The sequence below is a fragment of the Peromyscus californicus genome, unplaced genomic scaffold, assembly GCF_007827085.1.
Source record: "Peromyscus californicus insignis strain IS unplaced genomic scaffold, ASM782708v3 Scaffold_7__1_contigs__length_154581171, whole genome shotgun sequence".
NCBI classification, from domain to species: Eukaryota; Metazoa; Chordata; class Mammalia; order Rodentia; family Cricetidae; genus Peromyscus; species Peromyscus californicus.
The window spans coordinates 15,669,279-15,688,017 of NW_026294595.1; the positions used below are offsets into that span (position 1 = coordinate 15,669,279).

General features: G+C 48.3%; 1 protein-coding gene across 9 annotated transcripts in view; it reads left to right on the forward strand.

Moving 5' to 3' along the window:
• The window catches only part of Cacna1b (calcium voltage-gated channel subunit alpha1 B), a 155,240-nt gene that overhangs the window by 31,916 nt on the left and 104,585 nt on the right, over positions 1-18,739 (forward strand). For 6 of the 9 annotated variants that reach the window (XM_052722815.1, XM_052722818.1, XM_052722816.1 and 3 more), the window contains exons 4-10: positions 1,984-2,075; positions 4,048-4,200; positions 5,043-5,233; positions 8,189-8,292; positions 9,579-9,694; positions 10,515-10,571; positions 11,299-11,391. In XM_052722815.1, the coding sequence (XP_052578775.1) occupies positions 1,984-2,075; positions 4,048-4,200; positions 5,043-5,233; positions 8,189-8,292; positions 9,579-9,694; positions 10,515-10,571; positions 11,299-11,391 (806 nt within the window). The remainder of the gene's footprint in view (positions 1-1,983; positions 2,076-4,047; positions 4,201-5,042; positions 5,234-8,188; positions 8,293-9,578; positions 9,695-10,514; positions 10,572-11,298; positions 11,392-18,739) is intronic. The other 3 variants (XM_052722817.1, XM_052722820.1, XM_052722822.1) reach the window with 1 other exon arrangement.

Sequence of the window (18,739 nt, forward strand, 5' to 3'; positions counted from 1 at the left end):
TTGTCCTGAGAATGTACTGTAACAGGAGTCCTTTATATGTGACTTTTTTCCCTCTGATTTTAGAATTCCGTCTTGACCTTTAACCTTTGACCATTAAGTTCTAATGTGTCTTGGAGAGAGTCATTTTGGGTTAAGTCTCCTTAGGTCAATGGCTTCATGAACCCAGATGTCCATATCTCTCCCAAGTTGGACATTTTTCAGATATTGTTTTGTTAAATGAGCTTTTTGTGCCTTTCTCAGTCTTACTCCCGGGATCTCTCATATGCAAGTTTTTGTTTGCTTGATCATGTCTTGTAGGCCCAGACCCCATAAGCTTTGGTCACTGTTTTCATCTGGTTGAGTTAGCTAAAAATACCTGTCTTCAAGGTCAGAAAACTTAACTTCTACTTAATCTAGTTTGTGTAGCAATCATCAACTACCCTTATTTCATTCATTAACTTCATCAGCACCAAGTATTCTGTTTGATTCCTGGTTGACTGTTGGGCTGGGCATGGGTGCCTGAAAGTACTGCAAACCAGTGTCTTTGTGTTGGCTTATTGAGGGCAGGACCATTTTCTGGTTGGTTGTTGTGCTGGGCATGGGTGTGTGTGTGATTGATTGCTTCTGGCTAGCTGACTACATACAGCAGGCAAGTGTGATAGTGTTACCATCTACCTGGCTGTAGGACTAGGCTTGGCTGTGTGTGGGGTCCCATAGCTGTGTGTGGCTCTCTTCAGAGGGAGGAGCAGGGCTATGCCTGAGTGTTTGTCAGGCCGGGTGCAACCTATGTGGGTGTCCTGGGCTGCTGACTGTGCACCCTCCTTTCTGTGAAAACTGGCGCATGTCTGTGAGGTGGGGCTGCATTAGTTTAAAGGCCAGGTTTCAGTCTCTCTTCTGAGTTAGTGCTCTGAGCAGCTCTTGGATCTTATGTTGCAGCCATTTCTGTGTACATGGCAGTATGAAGGTAGAGCCTCAGAAATGAAGATCACCATGGCAACTACCTAGGGTCAGATATGTGCTCAAGTAGTGGCCCAGTTTCAAGCTGATATGGAGCTATCTCAGCTTAGGTCACTGGGTGAAGTGGAATTTGTCCTGGGTGGACCACCTCTCTGGCAGTAGTGCCATATGAACTCTGTGTTCAGGGTCTGTGAGGGCTGTGGGAGTCTTCTGTGCAGTCACTGGCAACAGCAGTGCTGGAGTAGCTGGTCTGGATGGGGAGACAATGCAGGGTGCCTTGCTTTCCTCTTGACAGTGTGGTATGGGTTTGTATGTTAGTTAATTAAAAACCTCTGTCTTCAAGGTCAGAAAATGTCACTGGTTCATGGCCTCTAGCTCTAGTAGGAATGACAGTTTTCCCGAACTCTTTACTGTTGGCCGTGGGAGCCAGGCGGCAGGAAGAAGGGCTGGCATGTATTGTTTACTGCTTGCTGCCGGGATGAAACACCACGACAGAGGCCACTGATGGAAGAATTTGTTGGGTGTATGGTTCCAGCCGTCCTGATGACATCCCCCCATGATGATATTTTCCCGAGTCCTGAATCTACCTTCCATTCTCTGTTCTCCTAGAATAACATGAAGAGGGTGATGGGAGGTGTGGCTCCGGCATCCTTCAGGGTCCAGTCTACCTCTGCTGCTACACGCTGTCATCTTTTCTGAAGCAGCAGGAAGTGCGGTTAGAGTTGATTTGGGAATGTGGTTTAGGCATGGACTCCATTGGAGTAAGATTCACTCCCAGGCCAATGGTTGCGTGCCCACTCAGATGATGTCCCTCTTTGAACTAGAGGGACAGCAGATGGATAAAGTCCTTGTCGACATTCCTTCAGGAGTCGGTTCTGTCCCACCTTGCTTGGCCCTGACCTACCCTGGCTTGTGGTTGGATGGCAGGGACACAGGAAAGAATGTGTTGCTGCTCTTGGGAGACAGGACACAAGTGGTGAAATGAGTGTTTTTTCTTTGTAGACTCGGTGTGGAAACTCTTATAGCCCTTGTCCTTGTTTTTGCCAGGATTCTCGCCACAGCTGGAACAGACTTTGACCTCCGGACCCTGAGGGCTGTGCGTGTGCTAAGACCCCTGAAGCTGGTGTCTGGAATTCCAAGTAAGTCTAGACATTCAGGCCCAATATAACTCTTCCACCCTCCTCAAAGCTGTAGCTCCTAAGTATTGGGCCCTTTGAACACCTTTTTTTTGTGTGTGGGGGTGTTGGGGATTGGACCTTGTGCATACCAAACACTTACTCTACCACTGAACTACATCCTTACCCCTGAGATGTCTACTTTTGACGTGTATTAGTTACTTTTACTGCTGTGAGAAAACACCATGACCAAAAACAACTTACCAAAGAGTTTATTTTCACTTATGGTTCCAGAGGGAGAGTCCTTCATGGTGGGGGAGGCATGGCAGCGAGGGGCAGGAGCAGGAAGTCAGAAGATCACATCCCAGTGACACTTAGGAAGCATCGGGAGAAAACTGGAAAGAAGCCGGGCTGTAAAGTCTCACTCCCCTCCTCAGTGATGTAATTCCTCCAGGAAGGCTTTATGTCCTAAAGTTCCATAACCTTATCAAACAGTGCCACACACTGAGGACTAGGTATTCAGATACCTGAGCCCCTGGGGAACATTTCTGATTCAAACCACTACAAAACCCTTTTCAGTTCATTCTTCACAAAATCCCAGAGGGTGGCTGTCTTAGTTAGGGTTTCTGTTGCTGTGAAGAGACACCATGACCACGGAAACTCTTATAAAGGAAAACATTTAATTGAGGTGGTAGCTTACAGTCCAGATGTTCAGTCCATTATTATCATGGTGGGGAGCATGGCGGCATGCAGACAGACATGTACTGGCTACATCTCGATCAGAAGGCAACAGGAAGTGAACTGTGACACTGGGTGGCATCTCGAGCATAGGAAACCTCAAAGCCTCACAGTGACACACTTCTTCCAACAAGGCCTTACCTACTCCAACAAGCCATACCTCCTAATAGTGCCACTCCCTATGAGCTTATGGGGACCAGTTACATTCAGACTACCGCAGTGGCCCTGCTTTTTTTCCCCAGACTTGTGTTTCTACCTCTTACCTTCATTTTCTGGGAGTGAAGAACAGATTAGAGACCAAGTAAGGTTGTAGAACAGGGAAATGTCTAAGGCTACGACGGGCAACCTTGTCTTAGTGCCTGAGGGGCCTGGTACTGAGTTGGCTAGGAGGCAAATATGGACAAGAGATTGCCTGGGGGACTTAGTAAGCATGTTAGACACAGGCTATTCCTTGTGACTATTTCCTTGGTCTGGCAAAGATTTGGCTTCAGGCTTACTAAGGCCCTGAGCGGGCAGGGACTTGGTGTTGTGTTGTCCCGAGACCACTATAAGAAAACCCTTGGTTGACTTCCTGTTCTTCACAGAATAGACGAGGGTTCAGTTCCATGTCTAAGAGCTGAGGCTAAGAGGAAAGGGTGAAGGATTAAGGGTTATAATCTATCTTGGTAGTTTCTCTGGCCAGCTCATTTGTGCCCTGGGGCCAGTGACAAGACACTTTCTGGTTTTGGAGAATTGCCTTCTTTTCCTGAGGAGATTGATCTACTATGAATCTCTGTGTGTTTACTTTTCCAGGATCCCCTGCTCCTTATTCCCAAGATTCCCTGGTCTTTCCTCTTAGGATGCTTCTTTTTCTTCTGTATATTTCATTCTCTCTCTCTCTCTCTCTCTCTCTCTCTCTCTCTCTCTCTCTCTCTCTCTCTCTCTGCCTCTCTCTCTCTCTCCCTCTGCCTCTCTCTCTCTCTCCTTCTCTCCCCACCCTTAGGGGTTTCTGCTCTTTTCAGACTGAATTCACCTTTCTCTCTCTCTCTCTCTCTCTCTCTCTCTCTCTCTCTCTCTCTCTCTCTCTCTCTCTCTCTCTCACCTGTGCCCATTCCCTATCCTGAACTCTTTGCTTCCCTCGCTTCCAGATCCTGTTCATCTCACTTCTCCTTCAGACCTCATACTTGGCCATAGAGGGCTCCCTGTCTTGCCTGCATAAGCACTCCCTGTCATGTCCTTCCTCTCCTGTCACTCTGCCTCTTCTGTCCTCCGATTGCAGGTTTGCAGGTGGTGCTCAAATCCATCATGAAGGCCATGGTCCCGCTGCTGCAGATCGGGCTGCTGCTCTTCTTTGCCATCCTCATGTTCGCCATCATTGGGCTCGAGTTCTACATGGGCAAGTTCCATAAAGCCTGCTTCCCCAACAGCACAGGTGAGTCGTGCAGTGCTGCTTGGGCTCGAGGGAGGACCCCAGATGTATTATCCACCAGACAGGCCCCTGGTCCAGTGCCACAGGGGCTTTGGAGCTTCCAGACTAGTAAAGTAGAACTTATATTCTAGTAGCCTGATAAATAGTAAGAAGTAAATAGATACATGAATAAAATTACACTATAAAAACATCTATGAAGGAAACAAAAGTATTTGATATAGAACAGCTTGGGGCCTGCTTTGCATGAGCTCCCCAGGGGCAGCCTTCCTGCTAAGGCTGCTGATAAACAGAGTAAGGACAGCTGTTTGGCCACGCTTCCAGAGCGCTCCAGTTACAGGGACAGTAAGTGCAGAAGTGCAAAGTGGAAGAACACTGAGATGAGGAAATCATGTGGTTTCAGGGCCGTGCTTAAGAACTTGAGCCTGTACGAGAAATAGGAAGACTGGAGGGCAAATCACGGTATTTTTGAAGCCTTAATCAAGCAATTGGAGAAGGAGAAATAAACTTAGTAATCATTTATGAGACTTATCATTTATCAGTCCCTCTCACTCTTCCCCAGGCTGGGAGAAAGCAGAGAAGTCAGGTTACAGTTAGAGTTGGCATATAGATGTCTGCTTGAGTTGCTTTCAAGATGAAGGGGTCTTGAGCACATTTGAATGATAATGGGAAGGTTTCAGGAGGGAGAGGGAGAGAGGTGAGCAAGTTGCTCCAGAGAGGGCAGATGATTGGCTGCAGGGGAGGCGGCTGTACGGTTAGTGAGAGGACGATCAGGTGCAGGCATGATAAAGGGTGGGGTGATGGTGGAGACGTGGGGGCAGAGATTTCACGTTTGCTCCTCCTCACAGATGCAGAGCCTGTGGGTGACTTTCCCTGTGGCAAGGAGGCCCCAGCTCGGCTGTGTGAGGGTGACACTGAATGCCGGGAGTACTGGCCAGGACCCAACTTTGGCATCACCAACTTCGACAACATCCTGTTCGCCATCCTGACAGTGTTCCAGTGTATCACCATGGAGGGCTGGACTGACATCCTCTACAATGTGAGTTACATCTTTGCCCTAGCCCTGGTGGTATGGTCTGGAGCTCTCAGGATGGTGTTGCAGGGGGCTGGGGCGTGTGTCTCTCTTAGGGACACTTCAGACTGAGAACTCTTTCCCGGTCCTTAGCCCATTCTCCTACTCTAGGGTAGAATATAGGCCCCTTTATCCAGGTGTTTCTTCAAGAGCCTGTGGTCCATATCACCTCATACTCTGGACGTAGGTCTTCCTGCAGTCTTCTTTTATGAAGATGAGACTGGGGGCTGTTTGATAGATCAGATGGCTAACGCAGAGAAGATGCTGCTGTTGCTCTTGGTGATGACAGCAGCTGATGCTGTGAGCCTGCGCATAGTAAGCCTGTTGTGACATATCATGCCACACCCCTGTTGACTTGTACAAATGATTAAAAACGGGTTATAGAGAAGTTGATTAATTTGTCCAGGCCCTAGGCCTGTAGGCTGCTGTTAATCACTAGTATATTCCTGTTGGAATTTTCTAGATTGAGTCAAGGGCCAGTGAGGTCTGAGGGCCAAGTAAAGATGGTGTGGAGTAGGATTAGGACTGCTCTGGATTGAAACCCAGACACCTGCGCCTCCATAGCATGCTGGGATTCCTCCAGAGCTTGTGTTTTGTATGTTTGCTTTGGGTATACTTTGTCCATTGTCCTGGTTGGTCTGTCAGCTTGGCACAAACTAGAGTTATCCGAGAAGAGGGAACCACAATTGAGAAAATGTCTCCCTACGATCGGCCTGTAGGCAGGCCCATGGGACATTTTCATAATTAGTGATTGATTTGGGAGGCCCGCCGTTTGTGGGTCATGCCACCCCTGGGCAGGTGGTCTTGGGTTGTGTAAGCTAGCAGACTAAACAAGCCAGTACGCAGCATTCCTCCATGGCCGCTGCTTCCGTTCCTGCTTTTAGGTTCCTCCCTTACTTCCTGCCCTGACTTCTTTCGATGATAATTGTGTGGAAGTATAAGACAAATAAACCCTTTCATTTTCCCCCTCATTCTCATTAGAATTCTAGCCTGTCTCAGCAATTTGAGGTAGTCTGGATCTGGTGGATGTCTTAGTCAGTGTTCTATTGTTGTGAAGAGACACCATGACCAAGGCAATTATTATAAGGGAAAGAATTTAACTGAGAACTTGCTTACAGTTTTAGAGGTTTAGTCAATTATCAGCATGGCAGCAGGCAGGCAGGTGCTGGAGCAGTAGCTGAGAGCTACATCTTGATCTATAGACAGAGAGGCAGACTCTGGGCTTCATATTGGCTTTTGAGCCCTCAAAGCCCACTCCCAGTGAAACATTTCCTCCAACAAGGCCACACCTCTTAATCTTCTCAAATAGTGCCACTCCTGAGCGACCAAATCTATGAAACTGTGGGGGCCATGAAGGATGTCCAATATAAGGCCCCTGGGGGTGCTGGTGACCCATTTAATTACTGTTTCCCAAAGTTTTTCTTGATGATTCTACAACCAACTCTAGCAAATTTCAATCTTCTTGTAGGAAGATGGCCCTGTTACCTCCCTAACCCTGTCCCAGAGTCTTGTGAACCATCTACTAGGGAACAAGGACAAGGAAGAGCACCTCATGAGCTTTGGGAATTAGAGAGTGAGGATGAAAGTACACTCGAGCCAGGAGTCTGGGAAGGTGTGACCAGTGGACCCTTGGTTTTGGATAGGGAGAGGATACAGTAGGGATTTGGAGAGTGGGCATGAGATGCTGTCTCGAAAAACCAAGCCGGGGGGGGGGGGGGGGCGGGGGGGGGGGGCGGGGTGTGTGGTTCTGAGTGTCAGTTCTGCATTGGAGATAGTTATTTTGATGACAGTCAGTGTTCAGGGCTCAGAAGTTATAAGCTTCACTCAGTCCTAGGTATCTAGGGCTATTTAAGAACAGAGTCTGCAAAAAAAAAAAATTATAAAAAAAAAAAAAAAAAAAGCCGGGCGGTGGTGGCGCACGCCTTTAATCCCAGCACTCGGGAGGCAGAGGCAGGCGGATCTCTGTGAGTTCGAGGCCAGCCTGGTCTCCAAAGCGAGTACCAGGAAAGGCGCAAAGCTACACAGAGAAACCCTGTCTCGAAAAACCAAAAAAAAAAAAAAAAAAAAAAAAAAAAAAAAAAAAAAAAAATTATAAAAAAGAACAGAGTCTGCAGATCTGCCATGCTGGGGGGCAGAGATCCTGACAATTGCCTTGGTGACCAGCCTAGCTTTGGGACAGAGCTCAGGTGTCCTGCTGTCTAAAGGGAGGTGCCCATCCTCAGCATCCACTTCTCTCACGGTTTGCTTCTAGTAGTAGATGCACATGGAGATTCATTATACTCTTTAGCCGAGTCCACCGGAGTTCATATAGTAAAATAGCTGTGGAGTTAAGCTGGGTTCGGGGAGCTTTCTCTTCAGTGGGCTTTGTTATAATAAGCCAAGGGGATGGCCTTTATGTTTTCAGCTATTCAGATCATGCCTGGGTGCTGAGCCATCTTGGGCCAGGCATAGGTTGAGAGAGAGATTCTAGGGGCTTGTGGAGAATGCATTGTAGAGGCACATATAACCTGAATTGGGGACCTGCTGAAGACATGATTAGACAGGATTAACCCTAACCGTGGAGATTATGGGGTTCCATTTAGGGGGAAGTATCCTTGAAGCTGCTCATGGAGGCCATGAGTATCCTATCAAGGAGCTATCCTCTCAGACAGAGGTCAGGCATGTAGTCCTCAGTGTATCCTGAGCAGTCGTTGGCTCTCTGGACTTGCTCCTGGCTTTTTAGTATCACTTGGCAATGACTGGAGATGTACAGTTTACCTGGTCTCTGGGAGCCTCTACCCAGGGAAGGCTTTGTGAGGCAAGAACAGGTCTGACCAAGCCTGGACTCCCTGCCTGGACCTTTCTGAAGAGGCCTGGAGGCCAAGCCCACTGATGTGACCATAGCTGTTTGCCTACTTGTCTCATGTCCTCCTTTTTTCCCAGACAAATGATGCAGCTGGCAACACCTGGAACTGGTTGTACTTCATCCCTCTCATCATCATTGGCTCCTTCTTTATGCTCAACCTAGTGCTGGGTGTGCTCTCAGGGTAAGAACCATGGACTCTGGTGTGCCCTCTGTATTGGAGCCCATGGGCACATAGCACCCTTCTGTTCTGTGCTTGGGTTCCTGTTTGGAGCTCCCACTCTTATATGGTCCAAGGAAGTTTAGGTCACAAAGATGGTAAAGAGGACAGGCCTGACCTGACTCTGCCCCTACCTGAGCAGCAGAATCCCTGGATGGCTCTGTTCGTCTCACCCTGAAGACTTCTGACCAGGCCTGTGGCTCCCAAAGTGGATGGGAATAGAGCCTGGTGGGCCCCCAAACCAGCTGCCAGGATAAAGACTAGATGTAGAGGACAGCACGCCCTGGAGCTGAAGTGGTCTCTGGGCTCTGTGTGTCCTGTAATAGGTGTGGCTATCACTAGCATATCTTTCCAGGTGCCTTTGCAGAGGCTGCCTGAGCCTCCAGTGTAGATGACTGCCTTAGTCACTGTTCCGTTGGTGTGAAGAAGCACCATGACCACGACAACTGTTATAAAAGAAGACATTTAATTAGGGCTTGCTTACAGTTTCAGAGGTTTCGTCTGTTATCATCCTGGTGGGGGAATCCTGGCGACATGCAGGCAGGAGCTGAGAGTTCTATATCCTGACAGGCAGAGAGAGAGAGAGAGAGAGAGAGAGAGAGAGAGAGAGAGAGAGAGAGAGAGAGAGAGAGAAAGACAGAGAGAGAGAGACAGAGAGACAGAGAGAGAGACAGAGAGACAGAGAGACAGGGAGAGACAGAGGGACTGAGGGAGGGACGGAGGGAAGGAGAGAGAGACAGAGACAGAGAGAGACTGAGACTCCTACTGACTGAGACTGACTCTTTGGGCGTGGCAGGGGCTTTTGAAACCTCGAAGCCCACCCCTAATCTCTCTCAAATAGTGCCACTCCCTAATGACTAAGCATTTAAATATATGAGCCTATGGGAGACATTCTTATTCAGGCCACCACAGTGACAGAGTAGAATGAGTCTGATGAGGAAGTTTAAAGCTGAGAAGGCACCTGAGGATGGAGTATCTCAACTGCAATCCAAAGAGAGGATTAGAAATGAGCCAGGTAGAGGGTGGGTGAGAGCCGGCTCAGTAGAGCTCAGTGGGCTGGGAGCTCAGCAGTAGTGAGGGGTATGGCATAGGGGTATGGATTCCCAGAGCTGGAGCCGGAGCATGTGGTGGGTGAGGTGAGGGTGCGGGAGCTGGAAGGAGCCTGCCTCCAGGCATGAAGCTTCTAGAAGCAACACTGTCCTGCAAACTGTCCCCTGGAGCTGCTTGCTTTTCTCTCCTCCATGGTATAGCGAGTTCGCCAAGGAGCGGGAGCGAGTAGAGAACCGTCGTGCCTTTCTGAAGCTCCGTAGGCAGCAGCAGATTGAGCGAGAACTGAACGGGTACTTGGAGTGGATCTTCAAGGCGGGTGAGTCTGTGTGAAAGTGGGCAGCTGCACTTCCGCTCTGTCTACTGTCCACCCTGCTGCCGCCCCGCATTCCTGGGCTCTGGGATGCAGCGGTGAAAAAGGCTGATCTTAGTGCATTGCCATATGATAGTGGCAAACCCTCTGAGTGGAGGATCAGTCTAGGACCTGAGTACCCTGCTCTTGCCTTGTGTTTTTCTGTCATCCTTGCCCTGGCACTGTAAACCAAAACTCTAACCTGCCTCCTCCATCCCAGGTAAAGTAGCTCCCCTCTGTATGGCCTTCTTTCCTCCACCTGGGAAACTCCCTTCATAGGGCTATCCCTCGCCATGTCGACTGCCCCTCTCCACGTCAGCAGTTTCTCTTCCTTAGGGCTTTCCCTCTCCACGTGGCCTGTTCCCTCGATGTGGTCTACCCCCTCTGTGTAAACTGCTACTTCTGGGCTGCTCTTCCATGTGGGCTGATCTGTCCATGCTGGTAGCTCCCTTCCATGTGGGCTGCTCCATTTATGTGAGCTGCTCCCTTCCATGTAGGCTGCTGTCCTGCCTGAGGTCTTACAAATACTTCATCAGTGGCAAATCACAGTTACAGCTGCTGTCTAGGAGGACCATTTGTAGGTTGGACATGGGATGGTGAGGTTGCTGGGCCTCTGCTTGGGGCATGGTTTGGGTGTTGGTAGAGGGCATGCAGTCACAGCCTGCTGATGTGGATATGTATAGAGGAGCAGGCAGGTGCTTCCAGACTACTTTTACAGGTTTTCCTGGGATGAGTCCCTTTTGGGGGATGGGTAGAAAGGCCCTGACCTGAGTTTTGCCCCTCACAGAGGAAGTCATGTTGGCCGAGGAGGACAAGAATGCTGAAGAGAAGTCCCCTTTGGATGGTAAGTGGTCTCAATAGCACTCCCCACACAGTAGGAACTCAGATACCTGTTTCCCTGGGACATTGTGCCAGGTTAGGTCCCTTTAGATCTGTCATAGTAACACATGGGCTATAGAATCTGAGCAGCCTGGGCTTCTGACACATGCATACATTTTCTTTTGTTGGAAGCTATGCTGGACAGTGTTGTTTCTAGAAGCTTCATGCCTGCAGGATTTGAGATGAACTGTCTGTCTCTGGAGTTACGGTTATCCCTAAGGCCCCAGAAGACTCCAGGCACTGTCCAGAGCCCTTAGTAGAGTTGGGGGCCTCCACTGCTGTTGGCGCCTGCTGTTGCCTGCACAGCCCGAGCCACGGGCAGGCTTAGGTTGGGACCAGACAGCATGGCATGCTGTCACCTCTGCAGGTCACCCCACTCGAGCAAATCTGTACCCGCACCTCTGCATCCGTGGCCTGGCCCCAGATGATATGTCTAAGTCTTCTTGGTGGTCATGCCTCCCTAGTGTCCTTGCTTTGGATGGAAGAGAAAGAAGAGTGACCCTCAAAGTTCCATGTGAGGAGTGAGAAGCGCCTAAGGGCCATGGTCAGGGAATTGCTTTGCCTCAGTGTCAAGACAGGAGCTGAGATAGTGGACCATTCTCAGGAACGATAGTGCCACACAGCTGAAAGACGCCCTGGGTGGGTCCCCGATGCTGCAACTCACACTGGTCTCCACTACCCATTGTTTAAAGCAGTGTTGAAGAGGGCTGCCACCAAGAAGAGCCGAAACGACCTGATCCATGCGGAGGAAGGGGAGGACCGGTTTGTGGACCTCTGTGCTGTTGGTGAGTCTCTGGGGGTCCTTCTGAGGCTGTGAAGCCCTGCCTGGATGCATATACAGTGCAGACACGGATCCTTCCGTCATCCGCCTGGGGTTCTTCCCTCAGCACTCCCTGAAGTGCCCTTCTGGGTGCTGCTGCTTTTGGCTACACGACACCCTGTAGTCAGAACCCAGGGTGGAAGGCACAGAGGGTTTCTGCTTATCCTCCCTTGGTCCTCCTTTCCTTGGCCTGGGCCTCTAACACCCTGGCTCTGTGCCCTCCTCTTCCACAGTGAAATGAGCCTGGTTGATTTTTCCTGCAGAGTTAGGCATTTTAGTTCCCTTAGTGCCCCAAATACCTGGCATTTCCCTACCAGAAGCCTTACTGGGCTTCATTCTGCCAGGATGGTGCAGCCCTGGGTCTCCTGCAGCTGTGTGGGAGAGGCACAGACCCCAGCAATGCCGAGGCCACACAGCAAACCCATCTGGCCTGCCTAGTCCTTCAGTGGTCTGAGTGTCCCAGAGTAAGGTCACAGTTGGAGTCTGCTCCCTGCCTGTTGGGGTCTGCGCCTCTCTCCCTCTTCTGGCTGTCCCCTCAGCCATGCCATTTACATTTCCTATTTTTCCTCATAATGAGAAATGTTGCCCTAAATTCCTGTGACCATTTGTCTTCTTACCAGTGCCTTTGTCTCTACAGATGGGCTCCCCGGGGTGGGCTACTGAGGGTAGAGGTGTCTGCACTTTCGAGAATCCAGTGTTAGTATCTTTCATTAGCGGCTCAAAAAGGTATTTGCCTTCACCTGGGTGCCTGATCCTTTAAAATTTTTCCAGGTTTTTTTTGTTTGAGATGGAATCTCTCTCTGTAACCCTCACTGTCCTGGAAGTCACTGTGTAGACCAGGCTGGCCTTGAACTCACAGAGATTGACCTGCCTCTGCCTCCTAAGTGCTAGGATTAAAGGCTTGTGTCATCGTACATGGTCATTCCCCCCACCCCGCCCCTCAGTTTTGAGGCTAGTTGGGTGAGCACAAAGCAGCATTGGACTGGGACTGTAATTCTTGTTTTATTGACGCTGATGGTTTTGGTCCTTTTGTTGCCTGAAATGAGTATCCACTCATTTACTTTTCTGTAGACTTGTGTTCATTTTATAGTAGTGACAGGCAATGTGTTACAGATCTAAATCTAATTTAAAAAATTACTGTTATATTCACATAATTGTCTTTGATTATCATTTTACCTACATTCTGATTTTGTAAAATGACTTAGAATTTTTGAAAAGCCTTTCTTTACTGTGGTGTATATGCATTTAAAGACTATTAGACTTGTGTGGCTCCTGGTTGGTTGACCACCCTTCAGTGGACGGCCCCACATCCATGAGTATATCGGCAGTACAGAGTGAACTTGGTGGACTGTTTTTTTAAAAAGTAAATAAGGATATGAAGTTTGGAGGTGGGGAGTGGGGGGTGGGTCTGGGAGGAGTTGGGGGAGGAACAGGAGGAGATATGATCAAGATAAATTGTAAGAATTCCTCAAAGGAATTCTTAAAAATATTATACTAAAGAGAGCACTGTAATTGTTTATAGGTGAGATTAACTGAAGACCTGTGCGGTCCTAGAAAAATAGAGGGTGTTGGGAATGAACTTGGGCCAGTTTTGTAGTTTATACTTTATTAAGAAATCTGCTTTTTTGTTTCTGTAGAGTTGCATGTAGCATTCCCTTAATTAACTTAATCTCTTTTGTGTTTAGTCATTTGTGTGTTTATTCACTCAATAAATATTTAGTAAATACCCATAATAGTACAGGAGTTCTTTGAGGCATTTGAGCTGTGGTGTTGGACAGAGGATCAGGGCCCTTCGTCTTTAGGGGGTCTGTTTCAGCAAAGCATCAGATGAGACAATGATTATCACATGTGTAGCTCATCAGATGCAGCTGTGTTACAAGGAAGGGTAGACTCTCAAGGGTCTAGATGTAGTGTTATAGTTTATGGCTCTAGGACAAAATACCCTTGAGTAAGGAGCTGGAAAAGAATGAGAAAGAACCTTCTAGAAGTAAGTATCCAGACCCTGAGACAGGAATGGAGCTAGTGTTTATGAGCAATATCAAAGGCTAAAGGTAGGCTAGGTCCTTTCAAGGATTCCAGGTGGCCATCCTTGGTCTAAAGTCTGCTGTCTGGCTTTCACTGAAGCGGTGGGAGCTGTGTCTCCTTGGGATGCTGAAAAGAAAATGAAATGGGAAAAAGTGCAAGCAGGGAAGCCAGTTTGTGAAGGCCAGGGTACAAATCAAACAGGACAGATCCTGGGCCTGGCTTTGGGTAGTAGAGAAGGAGATGAGAAATGCTTGGACTTCAGGCCGATTTGAAGACAGTCCAGTCAGGTGTGTCTGAGAGTAGGAGAGCTCTCTAGGAAGCTCTGGGTTTTGTCTGAGAAACAGCAGGGATAGAGGAGCTCTGGTTAGGAGATGGGGCTGTGGGCTGAGTTGGGGGCACAAAGGTTTGGTTTGTTGAGAGCACAGGGAATTGGAGATATCTGTTGGAGGCCAGGCACAGGCCCACACAGGGGTGTGTGTGTGTGTGTGTGTGTGTGTGTGTGTGTGTGTGTGTGTGTGTGTGTGTGTGTGTGTGTGTGTGTAGTGTGTGCAAGCTGCTCGTGGCTCTGCAGATGAGCCCTGGTCGGCACGGCTTTGCTGCTATTGATCCCCAGTGCATCCTTTGGTTTCTTTTTTTTTTCCTAATTAGGATCATACAGAATGACATATGGTCATTATCATTATGTCACACATTAACGTGTATTGATGAATGTTAGAACCTGGAACTTCTGCAAGAACACTAAGCACTCTTAACCAGTCTTATTTTCTTAATTTCTTTTTCTTTAAAAATTATTTTATTTTATTTTATTTGCATGAATGTTTTGCCTGCATATATATGTATATGCAACCGTGTGTGCCTCCAGATAACTGTGAGTCACCACGTGGGTGCTAAGAACCAAACCCGGGTCCTCTGCAAGAAGAGCAAGTGATCGTAACTGCTGAGCCATCTCTCTAGCCCCTTTTTGATTTTCTAAAAACACTTGTTTCATTTTTTCTTTCTTCCTTAATAATGAAGGCTTTTGGGTTGTGTCTCTCCCTTTCTGTACAGCTTTGCTATAATGTATGCCTTTTTGTTGGCATCTATATCATATTCCTTATTTTCCTCTTTGAGCCAGAGGTTGTCTAGGAGTTTGCTTCTTAATTGACAAGTAGGGGCAATATCTGGATGAGCTTCAATTTGATAAAATTGTATCAGATAGTGATTGGGAAATGAGGCTATAAATCTCCTTAAGTTTATAACTTTTCAAATTAAGGTTTGTAACTACTCTTAATATTTCGTTAGCATAAACAAAAAGTATATGTCCTGCAGCTGAGCGTTATCAAGCTTGGTAATTGAAATTGCTGCTTCTTTGCTTTCTGTCTTGTAGGGCTGTCACTTTGGAGGGGTGCTGTTGGTGTTCGGGCGCTGCATGCTTTTTATCTTGTGTTCTAGGGCTGTTTGTGAGGCTGTAATCACCATGCTTTCCTCCGTTCTTCTGTGTCGTCACACAGGGTCTGACCTCACTCCACTGGACACTTGGCTTCCTCCCTCCCTCCCTCCCTCCCTCCTCCCTCTCTCCCTCCTCCCTCCCTCCCTCCTCCCTTCCTCCCTCCTCCCTTCCTTCTTCCCTCCTCCCTTCCTCCCTCCTCCCTCCCTCCTCCCTCCTTCCTTCCTCCCTTCCCTCCTCCCTCCCTCCCTCCTCCCTTCCTCCCTCTCTCCTCCTTCCCTCCTTCCTCCCTCCCTCCTCTCTTCCTCCCTCCCTCCCTCCTCCCTTCCTCCCTCTCTCCTCCTTCCCTCCTTCCTCCCTTCCTCCCTCCTCCCTTCCTCCCTCTCTCCTCCTTCCCTCCTTCCTTCCTTCCTTTTTTTCCTTCCTCCCTTCCTCCCTCCTCCCTCCCTCCCTCCCTCCCTTCCTTTTGCTTGACAAGGTCTTACTCTGTAGCTCATGCCGACCTGGCACTCACTGTCTAGTCCAGTCTGGTGTTGAACTCATGATGGTCCTCCTGTATCTGCCTCTTACCTACCAAGTGCTGGGATTATAGGCACGGTGCCTGGCCTTGATCTTGTCTGACGTTATGCCACTGTTCTATTCTTTTTATTTTTGCTATCAGTGTTTTTGGATTGCATTTACCTGGTAATTTATTTTTCTTTTTTATTCCTCTTTAGAATATTGTCTTAGGGTTTCTGTTGCTGCAGTGAAGCACCATGACCAAAAGCAAGTTGGGTAGAAAAGGGTTGATTTGGGTTATACTTCCACATCGTAGTCTATCAGTGAAGAAAGTGGGACAGGAACTCAACCAGGGCAGGATCCTGGAGGCAGGATCTGATGCAGAGGCCATGGAGGGGTGCTGCTTACTGGTTGCTTGGTCAGCCTGCTTTCAAATAGAACCCAGGACCTCCAGCCCAGGAATGGCACCACCCACAATGGGCCGGGCCCTCCTCCACCAAACACTAATTGAGAAAATGCCCTACAGGCAGATCTCATGGAGGCATTAATTTTCTCAGTTGAGGGTCCCTCCTTTCAGGTAGCTTAAGTTGACATCAAGACCTGCCAGCACATGTATCAAGTTCCCTTATAAAATGTATTTAATTGGCCTTAGCTTTCCCCTCAAGTCCTGGTCTTGTGGGCTAGTGTGATTTCTTTCCTTGTTACTTCGTGTTTATTATTTGTATGACATTTCTGTGGTGTCTAGATCAGGTTGGTATTTGTCATGTTCCCTGTTCTTTGCCCATTTCTAGGTTTCAGTTCCGTTCCACAGATGGGCTTTTCCCTAACGTGCTCTCATAATTAGAACGGATATTCTATTTATTTTCCTTCTTTAACGTTGAGATGTTTCAGCCACTAAATTGTTGTTTCCACTTATTCTGTTCCACCCCTAACCTAGGAGGTGTGACCTTTGCAGAGCTTCTGCACATGGTTGGCCCCATGCTTAGCATCCTGCTGTGGGCTTCCTGAGGACCCCTACCTGAGAGCCTTTCCCACTCACTCTCTTCTTCAGGTCTTCCTCACAAGGTGGTTTCCTATTTTCCCACTGTGCTGCCGACCTGTTAGTGTCCCTCGAAGGATGTTAGGGTGCAGACTCTGAGTCCCTCCCCTGGTTCCTGTGCTTTTCCTGGACCATCGTCAAGTGGCACCTGGACTGCTGTGGACAGTTCCTCCTTGGCTCTGGAGCTGTGACTTTATCACAGTTATTGGTTCCTGTTGACCTCTTCTCTGCCTCAGTGTCAGGCTCGGGCTTGCCATCAGTTTATCCACCTGTTTATTTCGTCTCTTTTCACCAGCTGAATGGCTTAGAAATGAAATTCTTTTTTCTCTAAAAAGTCTGTCTTAGTTAACTATTATGTTTCTGTGAAGAGACACTATGACCAAGGAAGCTTAAAGAGAAAGCATTTAATTGGGGCCTAACTAACCATTTTAGAGGGTTAGTCCAAGACCAACATGGTTGGGAGCATGGTGGTAGGCAGGCATGGTGCTGGAGGAGTAGCTGAGAGTTCACATCTGATCCACAAGATGGAGTCAGAGAGAGCTGACACTAGGCCTGGTATGGGCTTTTGAAACCTCAAAGCCGGTCCCCAGTGACACATCTCCTCCAATAAGGCCATACCTTCTAACTCTTCTTAAACATTCCATCAACTGGGAGCCAAGCATTCAAATATATGAACCTAGGGGGGCCATTCTTACTTAGACCACCACAGATTCCTTCTCTCTCCGAGTTTCACTTTGTTTTGATTAACTTAGTGCTATCCTTAAATCCATAGGACTGTGAGATTACTTCCCATCCCCACAGAACCCACGGATGTTGGCATGTTGCTTGTACTATGTCACTTTCAATGCCATATACTGGGATAGGCCAGCTAGGCTGGAAGGAAGCTTGGAACCTTCCTTCTTCTTAGTAGTCTTAGATAGGCAATGGTGGTGTGAGTCTTGGTTATCCTTTGTTTTTTGTGCCTTCCTTAGAGCCTGATGTGGATAACCCACTCATGTATCTGTGTATACATGTTGTTGAACTAGTCGTGCTGAGGACCCATAAGGACCCTGTATTCACTGATGCTCCTTGTAGTTGAGTGGAGGGAGTCTTCGTGTGTAGCTGGCTAGGATCTGCTGTCATTCATGAATTATTTTAATGCTCCAATACCTTTAGCTTGAAGATATCAGATCTTGTTGTTCTTAAGAAACATGCTTTCATTATAGATAATACATGCTGGCATTAGCTATGCCCGGGAAACACAGAAGAGTGAAAAAGGGTCCTAGTCTCTGTGGTTTCCCTCATAGCCTACAATGTGAACAGTGTGTTTACCAGAGACCTCACTGCAGACCTATCCAGAGCAGACTTGGATATACATGGTCTGCTTGCTGGGAAATGCAGCCCAGAGAACCGGGTTCACAAAGTGCCTGAGAGGGATATTGGCGTGGTTGCCTATGCTTCCTGCCCAAGGGCACCAGGCTTCAGTGTATCTGCAGTTGGCACGTCTATTTTTCCGGTGCCGAGGAGCAGAAGTGCCTTCAGGTTGCACTCTGAGGGCCCTATCAAGCTTTGAGTGTGTGTTAGAGTGAAGAACTGGGAGAGGATTTCAAGAACAGTGTGAGAGAGAGGAGTGGTGTGTGGCTGGATAAAAAGACACATTCCTGTAAGGCCTTCCTACACGAGTCTTGCTGCCCCTTTCTTGGATGGTATGGTGAGCTGGGTGTGGATGATCTTGCTGCCTCCCCTGAGACTTTGTTGAGTGACTCAGTGGTTTGCATGTTCTCTATATTGTGAGTGGCCCTGTGCATGTACATACGTTCCTGCTGTGTGCCTGTTGAATATGTGAGCATCTGGTTGGGTCTCCAACCAGAGTGAGCCTGGCCAGGCGCTAGATGTGTGCTGAATGTGCATGTAACTCTGAGGTTTCTGTGTGCCCGTGTGAGTATGTAGTATGTATTTGGGGTCTGAGGCAGTGCCTTGCTCTGCACGTCTGCCATCCTCCGGGTAACAGATCTTGGCTTGTCTGTACAGCTGTGTCTTCCCCAGCCCCGTAGGGAAGAACAGTGCCTTATTTGCACCCCTTCCCAGAGCTGGCCTAGAGGCTTCTTTATATGATTCAGGCCCGGTTTGTGAAAGTAGCCACCTCCATGGTGCACATGTGAGGCTGGGGAAGGGAAGGCCAGAGACTGCAGAGCCCCAAAGATAGGATTAGTGGTGGGATTTATTTATATCTTTGGAGGAAAATCATGGAGTACCTGTAGAGGGTACCCATGTCAGAGTTGTCCTTTTGGAAGTTGGCCAGGGTCTTGGGGACCAGAGACATTGATTGTTGATCATCCGGTCTGG